Source organism: Bison bison, unplaced genomic scaffold (assembly GCF_000754665.1).
Source record: "Bison bison bison isolate TAMUID 2011002044 unplaced genomic scaffold, Bison_UMD1.0 scf7180017864153, whole genome shotgun sequence".
Lineage (NCBI taxonomy): Eukaryota > Metazoa > Chordata > Mammalia > Artiodactyla > Bovidae > Bison > Bison bison.
This window is the reverse complement of record NW_011494725.1, coordinates 2,529,205-2,542,985: the sequence shown is the minus strand read 5'-3', so window position 1 is coordinate 2,542,985 and position 13,781 is coordinate 2,529,205. Positions and strand designations below refer to the sequence as shown.

At 38.2% G+C, this 13,781-nt stretch overlaps 1 protein-coding gene across 1 annotated transcript in view; it reads left to right on the top strand.

The window, feature by feature from the left end:
- Window positions 1-13,781, top strand: part of DYM (dymeclin) — a 327,946-nt gene that overhangs the window by 28,465 nt on the left and 285,700 nt on the right. The window contains exons 2-3 of the mRNA XM_010840966.1: window positions 5,832-5,957; window positions 7,337-7,479. Of these exons, the coding sequence (XP_010839268.1) occupies window positions 5,832-5,957; window positions 7,337-7,479 (269 nt within the window). The remainder of the gene's footprint in view (window positions 1-5,831; window positions 5,958-7,336; window positions 7,480-13,781) is intronic.

Below are 13,781 nucleotides of genomic sequence, written 5' to 3'. Positions count from 1 at the left end.
AACAGTGTCAGACTTTATTTTTTGGGGCTCCAAAATCACTGCAGATGGTGACTGCAACCATGAAATTAAAAGACGCTTACTCCTTGGAAGGAAAGTTATGTCCAACCTAGATAGCATATTCAAAAGCAGAAACGTCACTTTGCTAACAAAGGTTCGTCTAGTCAAGGCTATGGTTTTTCCTGTGGTCGTGTATGGATGTGAGAGTTGGACTGTGAAGAAGGCTGAGCGCCGAAGAATTGATGCTTTTGAACTGTGGTGTTGGAGAAGACTCTTGAGAGTCCCTTGGACTGCAAGGAGATCCAACCAGTCCATTCTGAAGGAGATCAGCCCTGGGATTTCTTTGGAGGGAATGATGCTAAAGCTGAAACTCCAGTACTTCTGCCACCTGATGCGAAGAGTTGCCTCATTGGAAAAGACTCTGATGCTGAGAGGGATTGGGGGCAGGAGGAGAAGGGGACGACAGGATGAGATGGCTGGATGGCATCACTGATTCGATGGACGTGAGTCTGGGTGAACTCCGGGAGTTGGTGATGGACAGGGAGGCCTGGCGTGCTGCGATTCACGGGGTCATGAAGAGTCGGACACGACTGAGCGACTGAACTGAACTGATGGGACTGGATGCTATGATTTTCATTTTTTTGAATGTTGAGTTTTAAGCCAGCTTTTTCACTCTCCTCCTTCACCTTCACCTAGACACTCTTTAGTGCCTCTTTGCTTTCTGCCATAAAGGTGGTGTCATCTGCACATCTGAGGTTATTGATAGAACCCAAATCTGTGTTCCTTATTTTGAAGCTGACTTTTAAAATACTAGTTATTTTTAGTACCACTTATGATAGAAAATGGAGTAAACGAAAATATGTTCAGTAATATTTTTCTGTTGCTACTAGTTCTGTAACTGTGGCCCTAGGAGTCTAGTGAATTATTTGAGAGTGGGGGCATGCCATGTGGCACTTGGGATCTTAGTTCCCCAACTAAGAATCACACCTGCACCAGCTGCACAGTGGAAGTGTGGAGCCCTGTGTACTGCCAGGGGGTTCCTGTGTGTGTGTGTGTGTGTGTGTGAGAGAATTCTTCTGTATGTGTGTGTGTGAATTTTTGTGCAGAGCACTAAATCATAAAATAGTGTTTGGAAGCTGTGAGTTTCAGATATTTTTTTGTCACATAAAGTTTGTGCATGAAGGAATGTATTTTTCTTGGTTTTGGTAAACCCCAAATTAATTTCTCACTGTGCCCACAAGCACAAAGAGACTATTCAACAAGTATGTGTGTACTTGTGGCCAGTCAGTGGTACCAGAGATACAGTTGTGAATAAGACATAGATTCTAGTTGTGGGTTGGGTAGGACAGACAATAAACAAATTTATATATAATGTTAGAATGTGACAAGTACAATGGAAAAAAGTAATATGGTATCTTAGCCAAGATTGTGCAGGAAGGCTCCTTATGAAGTGAACCTTTTAATAGAAACCCAAAGTCAGGGAATCCTGTCACTCTGTGATGGGAAAGCTTCTAAAGCAGAGGCAACAGCAGAGGAAAGGCCTTAAGGTGGGTACATGAATAAGACATAGATTGTAGTTGTGGGAAGGGTAGGTAAACAAACTAATATATAATGTTAGAATGTGACAAGTACAATAAGAAATGAGACTATTCTATAAGTGTAAGTGTACTTGTGGCCATCCACAAGATGCCAGAGATACAGTAGTGAATAAGTGAACAGGAACTAAAGAGTCTCTTGTTGAGAATGAAAGATGAGAGTTAAAAAGCTGGCTTAAAACTCAGCATTAAAAAAATGAAGATCATGGCATCCAGTCCCATCACTCCATGGCAAACAGAAGGGGAAAAAGTAGAAACAGTGAGAGGCTTTATTTTCTTGGGCTCCAAAATCACTGTGAACAGTGACTGCAGTGGAAAGGAGCTATGACAAACATAGACAGCATATTAGAAAGCAGAGAGATCACTTTACTGACAAAGGTGTGTATAGTCAAAGCTATGGTTTTTCCAGTAGTCATGTATGGATGAGAGAGTTGGACCATAAAAAAGGTTGAGCACCGAAAAATTGATGCTTTCGAATTGTGGTGCTGGACAAGACTCTTGAGAGTCCCTTGGACACAAGGAGATCAAACCAGTCAATCTTAAAGGAAGTCAACCCTAAATATTCATTGACAGAGCTGATGCTGAAGCTTCAGTACTGTGGCCATCTGATGTGAAGTGACTCATTGGAAAAGACCCTGATGCTGGGAAAGATTGAAGGCAGGAGGAGAAGGGGATGACAGAGGACGAGATGGTTGGATGGCATCACTGACTCAATGGACATAAATTTGAGCAAACTCCAGCAGATAGTAAAGAGCAGGGATGGTTGGTGTGCTACAGTCCATGGGGTTGCAAAAAGTCGGGCATGACTTAGTGACTGAACAACAACAGTCATCTGTACAATCTGTTCTCCATTGATTTGTGGATCCATTTTATTATACATTTCCCTAGAAACACAGGTTTGTCCTGTACACTCAGTTCTCAGTTGAATTCCATTGGTTTGTCTTCTTTTTTGCCTGTGTACTGGCAAATACCATACTGTTTTTATTGCTACAGCTGTGTAACATGGCTTGATATCTCTTAGGGGAAGTTCCTCTCTTCTCTTTTCAGTTTCAAGGTTGACTTAGCTATGTGTTTATTCTTTCAAAAATGTTAAGAGTTTCTGAAAGAAGCTCAATGAGAATTTTAGTTGTAATTAATTTGTGTAGAATTATGTTTGTGATATTTTGTCATTCCATTCCATTTAGTCATCCTGTTTGCCCTTTATTAGTGTTTTAATACTAATAAATGAGCGCTGGCCAACAGGATGAATAAGATATTCTCTAACAAGTCAGTTAGCAGTATTCTGGATCCTTTTTTTCATGAAAGTCCCTTTGCATTTTTGTTGGAATGAGTATTCCTTTTGTATTATGATCGTGTATTATATGACCTCAATATATTTCTTTCTTGATTTTTTTTTTTTTTTTTGCTATTCTAAGTTTTGTATGCCTGGCATGCTATTCTGTTGATTATTCAGGAAGTTCCAGTTAGTTCCAATCAAAATCAGAGCAATAGAGATCCCTCTTGTCTCTCTATGCTTTATCCATTGAATGCCTGTTATGAACTCAAGTTGGGAATACAAACAACTAAAAAACAAAGGAATCTCTAGCTAAAATCTCATATTTTCTGGTAAGAAAGATAGACTTGACTGTAAATCATTGCCTCTCATACTTTAGGTCTTAATGTTGCTTTTTCAGAGGAGCTTTTCTTTGATCCTACAATTAAGATTGGAGTACCATATAATCTTTTCTTCTTGTTACTTGCTCTTTTTTCTTTATGATACTTTTTGGAGTAATTACTACTTGAGTTCTTTTTTTCCACTGAAGTATAACATCCACAGAGGTTATCTGTTGTTAATGGATGTATCTCCAATGTGTAATATAATGCCTGTTTAGACATAGTAAGAATAAATTCTTTATAAATATTTGTTGAATGATGTATCAACTGGAATACAGTATGATAAACACATTGAATTTTTATCTGTGGATCTATGAAACACACCAGTGGCTCAGATGCTAAAGAATCTACCTGCAGTGTGGGAGACTGCACTTTGTGGTTTGATCCCTGGGTTGGGAAGATCCCTTGAGAGATCCATGGCAACCCACCCCAGTATTCTTGCCTGGAGAATCCCCATGGACAGAGAAGCTTGGCGGGCTACAGTCCATAGGGTCGCAAAGAGTTGGACACGACTGAGCGACTAAGCACAGCACAGCACATGAAGCACACAGGAAGGATTACTTAGTTTCATTCATTTAAGAATTTTGAGGAATGGATTTTCAGCTTGATATGAAAATGTCATTTTGAGTCAGTATTCTTTTATGCTACAAGCTTTCCCTACCTTCCACAATCAAAACCTCTTTGCAAAATTCTGTGGCAAGAGAGGATGGTTCAAGGGTTGAAACTTTTCCTGTTGTTCCATTTGTGAAGTTGTTCGGCCCAATTAATTTCTAAGGAGAACAGCCTTTTGTTCTAAATCTATAGTCTTTCCTTAAGGTTGTTGCATCTAGTATTTATTAATAACCATAGTTTTTAGTTTAAACAAAGGATAACAATTTCTTCCTGGTTCTGGGACCTAGAGTAAGATGTTGAATTGTAAACCACTAGTTTTTTTTTTTTTTTAATTATTGATGCAATGACTGAATACATTAACAAATATATTGGAGGTAGTCACCTATCCAGATTACTGTACCCTGTGGCAGAATATTTGTTCTTCAGGATTTGTCTTCAAGCCCTGACCCAACTGAAGAGCCTAGCCAATTGACTATAGAGTATGGATTCCTGATGGGCATGGGCTGTATGAATAAATGATTGTCGTGATTCAAAATCCTTTGGGCTTTGCACCCAAATCATCATTAGCAAAGAATTAATGAACCATAATACAACACATCAGGACTGTTTTTGATTCATTTTGAGAAATAAGAGCAAATAAAAGAATTGCCTTTTATGTGGTTAATATTTACAATAATACTTATGGAAATTTCAGGAAAAAAAAGTGTTATACTGTATTACATTTCTGAGCAGAAATGAGATTTATTTATTGCATAATAAGATCATTTGCACAGGTCTTTTGGGTTTTATTTTGTATACTTTACTTCCAAAAGATATTTCTATCCATAAGAACTCCATATATATCTGATAGAATTAGAACTTAAAAATCTGGTGAAAGTGAAAAGTGAAAGTGTTAGTCACTCAATTATATCTGACTCTTTGCGACCCCATGGACTGTAACCTGCCAGGATCCTCCGTCCACGGAATTCTCCAGGCAATAATACTGGAGTGGGTACGCATTCCCTTCTCCAGGGGATCTTCCCGATCCAGAGATCAAACCTGGATCTCCTGCAGGGAAGTCCAAAGATCTGGTTAGCTTGCCCATTTCTAGAATAAAATCATCTTTAATTTGTTTAATGAGCTTCTTGTAAGTAGGTGTTAAGTGTTTTTCTTTGAACTTTGCATGAATATTTCAGTTCTGTAAAAAATATTTTGATTTTTTTTGGAGCTGTTACTCTTTTTGTTGTGTTGTTGAGATTTTCACTTTCCTGGTCTCAGACTTTACTGTTTTGCCTGATAATTGTGTTTAAAGTTTTGCAATAATTGAAAAAATTTTGATGCATTTGTTCCTGTTTGTGCTCGCTACTCAGCTGAAATTGTTTCCTTTTTATTTGATCTAAGATTTGTTTCTAAAAGGGGTCAATGATTTTTGGAGGACAGTAGTAGTCTTTCATAAAAGAAGTGTGTTTAAGAAAACAGGGATAATTTGTTTACTGTTCATATTTTGCTGAACAGGCAGAGTTGGCCTTGAGAACGTACACTCTTAGAGATAGAAAATCTAGAGTTTACCATTGTTCTTATTATAAAGTGAATATCAACTCGGGAAGTCGTTGTCTTCCCTACCCTGTGACTTCTCTTCAGTTTTACAATCTGAATGTTTGTTTCTGTGTTATAACTAAATAGGGATAAAACATAAGGGCTTTAGAGTGGATCTTTGCTGGCAGTTATTCCCATTATACACTAATATGCTTGTCATTCATCAGTAGATGGAACTGGAAAATAAGAAAGTAATAGGATATTTCACCCATTACAAGAACTAATGACAAGGAAAGGTTGCATATTTTTGCTTGACTTAGTTTTTATATTAAGCATATTAGTATTTTTAAAATAATCCAGAAACATTAAATGTTTTATTTTTAAATGGATAGTTTATTTAGAAAAGAGCAATATCTTCCTAAACGATCATTATTCTGCTTTGTTTCTTGTTTTTTTCAGAGATATTACGTATGAAATATCAGTAGAAGCTGTGTCAACAATGGTGGTTTTCCTTTCTTGCCAACTCTTCCACAAGGAAGTTTTGCGACAGAGCATCAGTCACAAGTATTTGATGCGAGGTCGATGGTATGTTTCTCTTTTAAATTTGTCAAGTTCTTTATTGTATTCATCTATAGTTCTTGTCTTGTCCTCTTTTCTTAGTGTTGTTCCGTATCTCCAAACAGACATTTCCTCTGGTTGTTCCATCAGAACTTCAGACCGATCCCACAAGGATGTGCTTTCCTGGCTAAACTAGCCATCCTCCCCACCCCCTTCATCCTCCAGCTTCTTTACCTTCTCTAGTGGTTTCTTTATAGAGTTGAAACTATGAAGTCCTCTTTTTCTTCCTGCTGCGTCATTCTGTGTGTCTTAAGGAGTCATCCAGTCATATTTGTTCACTGAAATTATTTCTAGCTTCCCCTTCCCATTAGCTCCATTGAAACTACTGTACAGTGTATGCCTCATCACCATGTGTTTGGACTTCCCTGGCAGCTGCTTCACTGACCATCCCTCCTTTAATTTAGGCCACAAACATTTACTGTATGCTAGGCATGTGTTAGGATGTGGCACTGTGCTCCTGAGCACAAGCTTAGAGTCTCCTGGTGAGTGGGGCTAGGAGTAGATAAATATTACACACACACACACACACACACACACACACGGACACCTTTGTCTTTCTCACATCCCTCTCGCCACCTTGATTATACCTATGGCACATTCACAGAATCCTTCAGGACTCTTTTGGAACACATTTGAAAATCACTGATAATAGAGATGAAAAGGCCTTAAGCATTGGCTCAAGAGCCTGTTTAAAAGCTTTCTCCAGATTGCAGGAATTGATTCATCACTAATTTATGAACACATTTTCCTTTTAACCTATTTTCTCTCCCTTCTCCTCTCCACCCATTACTGAAAGACAGTATTAATATTGAAAAAAAAATGTCTGTATATTATGGACATGTTTTGTATGCATGCATAGATTGAATGATTTCCTATTTTTATTTATTTTTAAAAATGTAAGGTTCAATAATTATTTATATTGGTTATATGTTGAATATTTCAGATATGTTGTGTTAAGTCAAATATTACTGTTCACGTCAGTTTCCGTATTTTTTAACTCTTGCTTTTTCCTACTGATTCTGTTACTACCTCCCTTCAAGTGTCAAGTACTGTATTATATACTGAATTTGTAATATCTCACCTGTTGTACTGACTACAAATAAAGTAACTGAAGCTTAGGAGTTGAAATGATTTGATGAATAACATACAGCATAGTAAGAGGAAAGCCAGAATTCGTTCAACCTGAAGTCTGATCTCAAAGCCCATAATCGTCTCTGTTTTGTGACAGTGCTAGATTTTCTTTGAATTGTGCTAATCCCTTTTATGTCAATAGATTATCACAACACAGTCAGTTGACTCCCCAAAATATGAGTTTATTTTCTTCTTTTTTTTTTCTTTTTGTGTAGTCTTCCATACACCAGCAAACTTGTGAAAACCTTACTGTATAACTTCATCAGACAGGAAAAGCCGCCTCCTCCAGGAACGCATGTGTTGCCTCAGCAGTCAGATGGGGGAGGACTGCTCTATGGACTGGCATCAGGAGTAGCAAGTAAGTCTTACCAGAATTTGTCAGTTCTGTGGTGTACATAGTAGGTTTTGTCCAATTAGTCATAAGAAATTCTGTTCACTTGGCTGCCAGTACTGTTATATTGCATCTGTGTAGCTGGTTGAATGTGAAATACTGGAAATAGTTTATAGAGTATTTTTTTCATTTGGTGAACTGATTTATACAAGGAAATATATGCAAATCATGTATAGATTGTTTACCTATAAGACAGCATTTTTCAAGAAGAATATAAGCATGCATATTGTATGTATTCTAGCTGTGCACTATAAATACAGTTATGCTCTTGGAAACTTTTTATCACATACGTTTTATGAGGAAATTGTTCTATTTTAGGGGCTTTCTTGAGTAGATTTTATATGACTAATTAGGTGTAGTTTTTTTTTGTTATACACAATGTTTCCTTTGGTGACAAATTAGCACATTTTGAAGAGGCTTGTAATAAATTCTGAAGTGGCACAAGCATGAATTTTGTCAGATTGGAAGCAAATTTCGTTAACTGAAGAATCCTTTCCCATCATCTAGTAAAGCCTCATTTCTGCTTCACAGTGTTTTGACGAAATACCAGAGGACCTGGGTCATGTGAGGTTACGTCAGCTGAACTTGTGCTTTGTTCTGAAGGAGAAACAAAAACTAGGCTGGCACTTTGGCAGTTGTAAGGGCTGCGTGGGTGCTCTTACTTAAGAAACTGTATATGGTCCACTTAATTACACAGTGCAGAGTTCAGCTATCTGAAGGAATTATAAATGGAGCTGAGTTCCGCAGCTGAATTAGGCAGTGACATGTTCTCCACACTAGCCAGGGTGTCAGTTTGATAGGAAAATGGAGTACTGTGTGATAATTTATGAGATGATTAGTCTCAGGAACCTCTTTGGATTGAAAGACCTCTGTTCTAGGTCGTCTTCTTTTGACTTCTTTTAGTATTATAAGTTGAATTACATTTGTAATCACTCTTGGCTTTGTCTCTGGTGCTGAGCATGCTGCCTTGACCATCAGATCCGCAGAGGTTCATTCTCCGAGTCACCCCTCTTGTGGCCCTCCTTGTTTCAGATAAGGAGGCTTTCGAGGCTTGCTCTTGTGTGGTCTCTAAAGGCAGCACAGGAAGGGCTTTGTGTGTTCTATGGAAAGGCTTGATTAATCTGTTAGTAGTTTTTTTTTTTTTGGCCACATGGCATGTGGGATTTTTAGTTCTTCAACCAGGAACTGAACCCGGTTGCTTGGCAGTGAAAGTCCAGAATCCTAACCACTGGACCACTGGGGAATTCCCAGTGTTTTCTCTTTTCAGTCATTAAACTAGTGTTAGTGTTCAAAAGCTGAGTATTTTCTAGTACTATGGTTGGAGGAGATAGTATAAATTCATTAACTGCTTTCTTTGAAACAATGACAATACTTTGCAGTTTTTCAAAGATGTGTGTAGTTCTTGATTTTTCTTGCAGTTATATGTCATCATAAAGAAAGAAGTCCAGTATGGTATATGATGTCATCTGTACTGGCTGCCAAAAGACTTTTTAATTTCAGATATACTCTGCGTATCAGAAGAAAGTTGCCAGTTTGTCTTGCAAATGTCTATCAAAGTTGGAGTAGATAATCTCTTAAGACTATTTTCACATAATTTTAAATGGTTCTCTGATCTTTTCCCCTACCGTTAAGAAGTTTAGTGTTCAGCTAAGGGCATTAAAATAGGCTTAGGATTTTTGTGTGCCTGTAGTGATAAAGCATTTTGCATAGCTTCTTAAGTCTTCTTAAAACTATTCATGTAAAAGTATAAGTGATGGAGTAATTTATTATTTTACAGTATGTGGCCCAAAAGATTAAAAAAAAAAACAACCAAAGGATATTTTTCTTCTAAAAAGCACACTTATGTATTTTGTGCAAAAAAGAAACTGTTAATGAGAGGGAGGTTCAAAAGGGAGGGGATATATGTATACCTTTGACTGATTCATGCTGAGGTTTAACAGAAAACAACAACGTTCTGTAAAGCAATTATCCTTCAATAAAAAAATAAAGAACAGTCATAGCCATGTAATTTTGAATTAAGCTACATTCCATGAAAGTCAATCAAGTTGACAAAGGAAATATTTTAAAAATTTATTTGTTTTTAATTGAAGGATAATTGCTTTACAATATTGCATTGGTTTCTACCAAACATCAACATGAATCAGCCATTGATTTACCTTTGTCCCCTCCCACCTGAACATCCCTCCCACTTCCCTCCCCAACCCATTGCTCTAGGTTGTTACCAAACCCCAGTTTGAGTTCCCTCAGTCATACAGCAAATTCCCATTGACTTTCTTTCTTTTTTTTTTCCCCTCAATATTTTATTTTATTTTTTTTTCTTTTCTTAAAAAAAATTTTTTTATTATTATTTTTTTTTACTTTACAATATTGTATTGGTTTTGTCATACATCAACATGCATCTGCCACGGGTGTACACGTGTTCCCCATCCTGAACCCCCCTCCCACCTCCCTCCCCATACCATCCCTCTGGGTCATCCCAGTGCACCAGCCCCAAGCTTCCTGTATCTTGCATCGAACCTCGACTGGCAATTCATTTCTTATATGATATACATGTTTTAATGCCATTCTCCCAAATCATCCCCCGCTCCCTCTCCCACAGAGTCCAAAAGACTGTTCTGTACATCTATGTCTCTTTTGCTGTCTCGCATACAGGGTTGTCATTACCATCTTTCTAAATTCCATATATATGCGTTAGTATACTGTATTGGTGTTTTTCTTTCTGGCTTACTTCACTCTGTATAATAGGCTCCAGTTTCATCCACCTCATTAGAACTTATTCAAATATGTTCTTTTTAATGGCTGAGTAATACTCCATTGTGTATATGTACCACAGCTTTCTTATCCATTCATCTGCTGATGGACATTTAGGTTGCTTCCACGTCCTGGCTGTTATAAACAGTGCTGCGATGAACATTGGGGTACACGTGTCTCTTTCCCTTCTGGTTTCCTCAGTGTGTATGCCCAGCAGTGGGATTGCTGGGTCGTATGGCAGTTCTATTTCCAGTTTTTTAAGGAATCTCCACACTGTTCTCCATAGTGGCTGTACTAGTTTGCGTTCCCACCAACAGTGTAAGAGGGTTCCCTTTTCTCTACATCCTCTCCAGCATTTATTGCTTGTAGACTTTTGGATTGCAGCCATTCTGACTGGCATGAAATGGTACCTCATAGTGGTCTTGATTTGCATTTCTCTGATAATGAGTGATGTTGAGCATCTTTTCATGTGTTTGTTAGCCCTCTGTATGTCTTCTTTGGAGAAATGTCTATTTAGTTCTTTGGCCCATTTTTTGATTGGGTCGTTTATTTTTCTGGAATTGAGCTGCAGGAGTTGCTTGTATATTTTTGAGATTAATTGTTTGTCAGTTGCTTCATTTGCTCTTATTTTCTATTTTGAAGGCTGTCTTTTCACCTTGCTTATAGTTTCTTTTGTTGTGCAGAAGCTTTTAATTTTAATTAGATCCCATTTGTTTAGTTGTGCTTTTATTTCCAATATTCTGGGAGGTGGGTCATAGAGGATCCTGCTGTGATGTATGTCAGAGAGTGTTTTGCCTATGTTCTCCTCTAAGAGTTTTATAGTTTCTGGTCTTACATTTAGATCTTTAATCCATTTTGAGTTTATTTTTGTGTATGGTGTTAGAAAGTGTTCTAGTTTCATTCTTTTATAAGTGGTTGACCAGTTTTCCCAGCACCACTTGTTAAAGAGATTGTCTTTTCTCCATTGTATATTCTTGCCTCCTTTGTCAAAGATAAGGTGTCCATAGGTGCGTGGATTTATCTCTGGGCTTTCTATTTTGTTCCATTGATCTATATTTCTGTTTTTGTGCCAGTACCATACTGTCTTGATGGCTGTGGCTCTGTAGTAGAGCCTGAAGTCAGGCAGGTTGATTCCTCCAGTTCCATTCTCTTTTCTCAAGATTGCTTTTGCTATTCGAGGTTTTTTTGTATTTCCATACAAATTGTGAAATTAACCCTTTGTCAGTTGTTTCATTTGCTATTATTTTTTTCCCATTCTGAGGGTTATTTGTTTATAGTTTCCTGTGCTGTGCAGAATCTTTTAAGTTTAATTAGGCCCCATTTGTTTAGTTTTGTTTTTATTTCCATTGCTCTAGGAGGTGGGTCATGGAGGATCTTGCTGTGGTTTGTGTCACAGAGTGTTTTGTCTATGTTTTCCTCTAAGAGTTGACAAAGGAAATTTGACTTTAGTTGTGTCATCTTTTGGTTTGATGATCTTTCGGTTGGTCGTTAAGGAATTTTCTTTAATATTAGCTTGAGAAAGATACGATTTGGAAGGTCCTCACCAAAAAAAAAAGAGAGAGAGAGAGATTCTAAAGCCAAATATAAATTGTAAACCCTTTTGGATTATATTCATTTTCATTGGGATTAAATTTTTCCTGGATTTAGAAAGCATTTCCTTTCATAGCAGGATATGTATGGTTTGCTTAAATTATTTCCTTTGAATTAGGGTGCCTTATTTCAAAGAACACAACAGTTTTCGACAGTGAGGTTTTTGTTGTAATTGGAAAGGAAGAAGAGACTCTTTTTGTTAGAACTGGGGTCCAGAGGAGTAGTGAGCCATACATCTGGACCTTCAAAGAGTTAGGGAGGGCCCTCTCCAGTTTGTTCTCAATTTTTCCAGATTTATATTTGATTGTTTCCCAGACTTTAACAGAAACTCTGCTGCTTTTTACATGCCCGACTTTCTTCCTTTTTTATTCTTTTGCTTGGGTTATCTTTCTAATCTAGAATCCTACTTCTTCCTCTCTCTGCTGTTAAGTTTTCTGACCCTCCATCCTTTAAGATCCATCTCAAGTACCACCTGCTCCACAAAAGACTTCCTTGTCTACCTCGCAGCTAGATGTGGATTTTCCTGAGGCACTTAACACTCTGCTTTGTCTTATGATCACCAGGTTCAAGCCTCATTCTCCCTCCTTTGGTTCTACATACAATAAAACTTCACAGTTTACAGAGCGACTTTTATGTATCTCACTTTATTCTCATAGCAACCTTGTGAAATAAATGGTTTTACTTTTTTAATACAGTTGGTAAAAAGCTGTTCCTAGTTATTAAATTATTTGTCTAAGATCACATAGCAAAGAGATCATGTTGGTTTGCACTTTAGCTCTGTTCCTTTGACTCTTGACCTTTGCTGTCTGGCCTTTTTTTGTTTTTTCATTTTTCCCCATTTAAAAAAAAATTTCAATTGAAGTATAGTTGATTTGGGGCTTCCCTGGTAGCTCAGCTAGTAAAGAATCTGCCTGTAATGCAAGAGACCCTGGTTTGATTTCTGGGTTGGAAAGATACCCTGGAGAAGAGATAGGCTACCCACTGCAGTATTCTTGGGCTTCCTTGGTGGCTCAGATGGTACAGAATCTGCCTGCAGTGTGGGAGACCTGGGTTCAATTCCTGGATTTGGACTATCCCCTGGAGGAGGGCGTGGCAACCCACTCCAGTTTCTTGCCTGGAGAATCCCTTGGACAGAGGAGCCTGGCGGGCTACAGTCCATGGGATGGCAAAGAGTAGGACACAACTGAGCAACTAAGCAGATTGCCACTCTTTTTAAGATACTTTTCCTATATAGGTCCTTACTGTTTTGGTCTTTCATTGTCACCACTTGAGTTCTGAGTGTATAAGCTGCTTCCTGACTTACATGAGGGTGTTCACTGCAGCAGAGCACCTTATATTTGTAGACTGTCAGTAAATACTTGTATGTAATTAAATACCAAAAGCTAATACTTATCTACCTCAGGACCAGGAGCTGACTGTGGCTCAGATCATGAACTCCTTATTGCAAAATTCAGACTTAAATTGAAGAAAGTAGGGAAAACCTTGCCTGGAAAATCCCATGGATGGAGGAGCCTGGTGGGCTGCTGTCCATGGGTTCGCTAAGAGTCGGACACGACTGAGCGACTTCACTTTCACTTTTCACTTCCATGCATTGGAGAAGGAAATGGCAACCCACTCCAGTGTTCTTGCCTGGAGAACCCCAGGGACGGGGGAGCCTGGTGGGCTGCCGTCTATGGGGTCGCATAGAGTCGGACATGACTGAAGTGACTTAGCAGCAGCAGCAGCAGCAGCAGGGAAAACCACTAGACCATTCAGGTGTGACCTAAATCACATCTGTTACGATTATACAGTGGAAGTGAGAAATAGATTTAAGGGACTAGATCTGATAGATAGAGTGCCTGATGAACTATGGATGGAGATTTGTGACATTGTACAGGAGACAGGGATCAAGACCATCCCCAAGGAAAAGAAATGCAAAAAAGCAAAAT